The sequence below is a fragment of the Ostrea edulis genome, chromosome 5 (assembly GCF_947568905.1).
Source record: "Ostrea edulis chromosome 5, xbOstEdul1.1, whole genome shotgun sequence".
Classification (NCBI taxonomy): domain Eukaryota; kingdom Metazoa; phylum Mollusca; class Bivalvia; order Ostreida; family Ostreidae; genus Ostrea; species Ostrea edulis.
The window spans coordinates 19,261,379-19,267,595 of NC_079168.1; the positions used below are offsets into that span (position 1 = coordinate 19,261,379).

Sequence of the window (6,217 nt, forward strand, 5' to 3'; positions counted from 1 at the left end):
ACTATACAGTACACAATCTAAGCAACATTTCTTACTCATCTTATTCATCAAACTTGCAGGAATGATATCTTGTGTAAAATTCTGACAAAATGCCATCGGAAGGGATATTTCGAAATTTCTTGTAAACAAGATTATTCAACCTTATAAGATTTGCAGGAAAGCTACTTTACATATGATACTTTGGGTTCCAGCATAAAACGTTATAATCATGGAAAAAAGAAAATTTCGAGTTTTTGTGTACAAGATTTCAGTTAGACTTACAGGGATGACCTTGATTTTAATTGCCTTTGGGAGTTACAAGTGAAAGGTCAGAGTCAATGAATGGAAATTTTGAGATTTCTTCTGGACAAAAGTATGGTTTTAGTCCTGTCAATTTTAAAGGTAAAATGTAGGAAGTCGGAGAAACTGAAAAGGAAAAGTTTAGCTATATTTTCACCTAAAATGATCAGACTTGTAGGAATTGCATTGTGTTCCTATCGGTACATGTCAAAGGTCAAGGTTACCGAAAAAGATTTTTGAATTCTTTGTGTTCAAGATTTCTTTTCGAATTTATCACTTTTTCAAATGAAACCATACATACTGGCCAGGATTCTTGTTGCTCTTTTTAAAGGTGGAATATAAAAGTTAAAGTTCACAAGGTAGGTTTTTGCTAAGTTGAATGGTTTGTATGCACAATATAGTAATGTCCTTCATTGTAAACCATAGGTTTTGTTAAGTGGAGTGGTTTGCATTTGATTTCAAGCGCACTTGCAACGTCATTGTAATAGAAAGTCAAAAATGTCTAATTTTCTGATTTTTGACAACCATTGTCATATTGAAGTTGTAATTGTAATATATACATGAATAAAATACTGTTCAAATGAAATCAATTCATATTGAAATTTTGTGTGTACATCCACCAGATAAATTCAAAAAATACACTATGACAATTTAATACTCAACCACATGGTTCTGCAATATCGAATAATTTGGAGAAAGTTTGACTATAGTGCATGTACAACATTTACATTGAAATAGCACGTGCTAACATTCCTCATTTAATGTCCGTGTTTATTTAAGGCAACTGATCGGAATATAAACGTCATAAGGATTTGAAGTTGCATTTCCTCTAACAAAACGCCATGAAAACATTCGGTACATCACACAACAGGGATATTGTGGAATATTCGAGTATGAGCATCTGGTGAAATTGGAAATCTTTTCAAAGGCACGGGTGTTGTGTTAAGTAGGACATTTTTGATAAATGGAAACTGATTTAAGCCAATATTTTCCAAATGACAGTATATTTAATTTGGATGATGACAGTGAGGAGAAGGATGTTTATATTCCACGGGGAAATATTTTGTCAAGTCCCCGAAAAGCAGATAAAAGCATAAAAGAGTATTTTACTGACAGTATATTTCTATCAGATGGTGAGGAAGAAGATAAAAGCATAAACAAGTATTTTACTCAAGACAGTATATTTCTATCAGATGGCGAGGACGACGACAAAGAAGAAGAACCCATAACTAAACGATCGACACCAAGATCTCCCCGTCGGAATTTCAATCTTCAGGAGCTTCAAAACCTCGACTTATCTGGAATTGAAGTAAAAGAAGAGATTCCTAATACGCCAACGATAAAGATTGAAGAACATAATGATGATACTGACGACTCTCCAGATGAAAATATATATGATACTCCCCCTCCTCCTCTCCCAAAAAAGAACAGACACACCTTGGCTGTGTCCACAGAAGAGGAGATTTACAGGCGGTCAGAAAGTGACCTCACTAGTTCCAGAAGAGGTAGCTGTCCAGATTTCCTTGGAACATGGGAAAGGGACTCATTGGTGCAACAAAAATACGATAACCTTTTGGCCAATGAAGGACTAGAACACAGTACTGAATATGAATTTGCATCAAATATTGGTAGTCAGAAACGCGTAACTCGCAAAAAATCGTTGAAGGATATGTTGTCTACAATATTTCCTAATCGAATATTTCTCTCTGTAAGTGATTCAGAAATTGACAAAACAAGGTCAGAGAACAAACGCGATTCACGTTTATTGAATAAAACCAAGACAGGTGGCAAAGGCACGTTCAATATATGGTCAGTGAAGGACAAAATGTCCTTAAAATACAAAGAATTTTGTTCTGTAGTTTGTCCAAAAGATATGGGGAGTAAAGGTGACCTTTTTCAATTGGTGACCACGTTTTGCGTTCCCGCAGGATGCGCGAATGTGACCTCAATGGTAGGGTATGATAATGGACAATGCTGGGTGGCCGCTGAAGCATCAGAGAGTATACTCCTCTATGACAGGGCTGGAAACTTAATGGATTTTGTTAACGTAGGGTGTTCCGTAGACTCCCTCACAGTTGATCAAGATGGAAACGTGTTCATGTCTTGTCCAGATCTGAAACAAGTCCGTGTATTCGATCGTAATCGACACGTGAGTTTTTTTATATTTCATAAGTGATGACGAGACAGACAGAGAGAGCTAGCATGCATAACAAAAACGTACGAACATTCCTAATACAGTGTTTGTGTGTTTTTGTGAAATAGTTTCCTTTCTGTGAAAATTAATTACATATATTTTTATCTATTTTAATTACAGGTGAAAACATTTCTGGATATGACACAATATTTTTTATCTATTTTAATTACAGGTGAAAACATTTCTGGATATGACACAATACCCTAGAGGGATCGCCTATATGATGATTGATGATTCTATTCTGGTGTGCAGAAACAACGAAAGAATAGCTAATGACCTAAATATGAAGGCTTGTAATCCATTGCGAAAATATCAGATCCGCGGCCCAAGAATAAAAGTCCCACAACCGAAGGATTTAGCTGATGGCAGGTTTGGCTACCCAATCCGAATATGTGTCAATGTGAATGACGATTCCATTGTGTCAGACTTTGCCCATCGGTCTATCACGGTGCTAGACCGCATTGGAAGGATTCGATTCTCCTTCAAGTCGTCTAAAGATTTCCCTGTTCCCAACCGCCATTCAATTTGTTGTGATAACAAAGGAAATATATACATATTTTCAAAAGGCATGCCAAACGTTTGTATACTGGAATCTGATGGCAATGTTAAAGATATATTTACTTGCCATGATCTCTCCAATGAATTCGTTTATGCCTCTGTGTTTGATTCTGATGGTTACTTGTGGGTAGCTTGTATGGACGGATTCGTCAAAATATTTAAAACATCTTGAATTAACATGAACAACTTTTAAAAATGACATACGGAAAAAATCTCAATTTCAGCATGCTAGTATTCAAGTTGCAGTCGAAGAATGAATGAGATAATAAGTAATTGTTGTTAGTTTGTTGCTCTTACGTCAGATTGGAAATTTTTTCACTCATATAGATAGGAGGATTCGACTGGAATCATGGCGGGTGTGACCGGTCGACAGTGGGTGCTTACTCCTCCTAGGCACCTGATCCCACTTCTGGTGTGTCCACGGGTCCGTGTTTACCCAACTCTCTATTTTGTATTGCTTATAGGAGTTGTGAGATTGACCACTGTTCGTTATCTTCGTCTTTCATATGGAACTGTTACCAACTTACCAACCAAAGGTTAAGTACCATTATGCCTTAGTAGTAGAGAAATTTATTTTGCCAAGCCTACCGCGACACAGGTCAATCATTTTTAAAGGTTCCATCCTTATGACCCATAATTCTCCCTTCAAACACCCGGCACTTGGCGAAGGCGAAGTCACTGTGTATGTTAAACCTCTCTATTGTCGGGATCGAGAATCAACACAGCACGTCCCAGTTGCGAAACGAGAACCATAACCTCTATGCTATCATGGTCGGTAAATATAGCTAGTAATAAAAAGAAGAACGATAGATGATTCGTAATGCAATCTCCAAGCTACTAAAATAAACTAAAGATAGTAGATATTCCAGTTACAGAAATGGGAATTAGAGACAATAAGTGTTCAAGTTACGGAAATGGAAATTAAAGACAATTTATATTCAAACATTCAAGTTACGGAAAGAGAAATAAGTATTCAACTTACATTAACAGGTCGCGGTAGCTCAATAGTAGAGCCTTCGTTTCGTAACCGAGAGGTCGTGAGCTCTGCTCGAACCATGACCTTCGCCAAACGCTCGGCATTTAGAAGTGAGAATCACTGGTCTTTCGAGCATGACTTTAAAAACGGATGTCGCGGTAGGCGTTGGCATGTTAAAGAACCCTCACTTCTACGACCCCGATCGCTAAGCATAGGTCTAAATGTGTGGTACTTCACCTACAGCTAGTGATGTCTCAATATGAGTGAAAATATCTCCTAAACAATCAATGAATCAACTTACATGAAGAGGAATTAGTGATAATTTGTATTCAAGTTACAGAAAGAGGAACCAAGACAATTAGAATTCAGGTTAGAAGGAATGAGAGACTATATCTTTGCTATTTGATATGTTTGTATGACACAGCCCATGTCGTTATATTTAATGCTGTCTGGTGTATATCATGTAATAATTTTGACAAACCAATAGCATACACATTTCTGCTTGTGCATTGTATATAAGCCGACCGATTCTGTAAAGGAAAACATTGTTTTCTTATTCGTGAGTGAGGCCAGCTAAACTGTACAACCTCTATAGTTCCCATGTATAGTAATATAACAAATAATTATATCATTGGTTTTAAGGTATTTCCTAACCAGAGTAATTCGACTACATGTATATTGTAGAATTTTCCTTTAGTTTGACCAACAAACAATAAAAGAATTTATCAACTCTAGTTTTTGTTTTATTTATCGACCAAATTTAATGATTTGTAAAAAGCCTCTGAAATGAGTATTTTACAAGAACTTTAAAATAGAAGGGAAATAGTTGGCTACCCATCGAACAGTGGATGTTTATAGGGAGCTTAATAGAAGGAAAATATCTGGTCAACCATCGAACAGAGATTGTTTATAGGGACCATTGTGTAAAGGTTGTGCTTTGAAGGAGAGGATTCTTCGAGCAAATTTTTTTCTTTCCATTCATTAATTCTTTATTTCTCATTATGAGATTGATATAAATGAAAGGTGAAGATAACGAACAGTGATCAATCTCATAACTCCTATAAGGAATACAAACATAAAGAGTTCGGCAAACACGGACCCCTGGACACACCAGAGGTGGGCTCAGGTACCTAGGAGGAGAAAGCATCATGTATGAATACTATATGTGTTTTCTGCGAATCAGGGTTAATTAATCACCTAACAAATTTCAATCATCTTTGTGAAAGTATCTCTACTGTAAATATTCAACCTAGTAATGTGTATACATGTATCACTACATTTTGTTTTTCGTCTTTTTTCTTCATTATTTTTTTATGGATATCATTATTCAAAAGGAGAAGATAACGAATAGTGATTAATCTCAAACTCCTATAACGAATACAAAATCGAGAGTTTGGTAAACATGGACCCCTGTATATACCAGAGGTGGGATCAGGTGTTTAAGGGTAGTAATCCTCCCCTGTCGAACGGTCACACCCACCATGAGGCCTATATCTTGATCAGGTAAACGGAGTTATCCGTAGTCAGAATCAGTGTGCCAAGAACAGTCTAACAATTGATATGAAACACGTCAGACAACATTTGACCCAATGACCGGTTGTATAAGCAAACTAGATCATTATAACGACCATAGAATTTGCGAAATGCTGATTTTAAACGAGACTGTTTAAACCCCCGTAACATTAACGTGTTTTTCAGTAGCCTGTATTGAATTAAAATTGATCATACGCAGAACAAGCTCTTGTGTATCGAATCAGTTGAGATATATAAACATCATATGCGCTATATGGAATATTGCTACATACTTCGTTACTAGCTTGAAAATACGGATGTATATTTAATTGCTGTTATAAAATTTAGAAATTCATTTCAAAATTAAGGATTATCTCCCTCATGCATAGCTCTTATCCTTGGACGAATTTGGCCCCACTTGTTTGGCACGCTGTTTTTTGGCTATATTTAGATCTAAAACTTCATAGTTATTTCGGATTTCAAACATTTCGGTTGAGCATCACTGAAGAGACATTATTTGTCGAAATGCGCATCTGGTGCATCAAAATTGGTACCGTATAAGTTTTACATACATATGGGAAGTTGACAATGGAGAAACTGAAATCATCCCGTTTGTCATAAAGTTGAGTTGTTAGTTTTCCGTTAATATCGACTTTCATAAAAATATCTAAGTATGAAGCAGAAGTGGACGACTCTGT

General features: G+C 36.3%; 1 protein-coding gene across 1 annotated transcript; it reads left to right on the plus strand.

Moving 5' to 3' along the window:
- The first annotated feature begins 1,017 nt into the window (after positions 1-1,017).
- LOC125652307 (uncharacterized) lies at positions 1,018-4,741 on the plus strand. Its single transcript, XM_048881382.2, has 2 exons — positions 1,018-2,428; positions 2,646-4,741. Exons 1-2 carry the CDS (start codon positions 1,244-1,246, stop codon positions 3,201-3,203), a joined length of 1,743 nt encoding a protein of 580 aa, XP_048737339.1. The 5' UTR covers positions 1,018-1,243; the 3' UTR covers positions 3,204-4,741.
- The last annotated feature ends 1,476 nt before the right edge of the window (positions 4,742-6,217 follow it).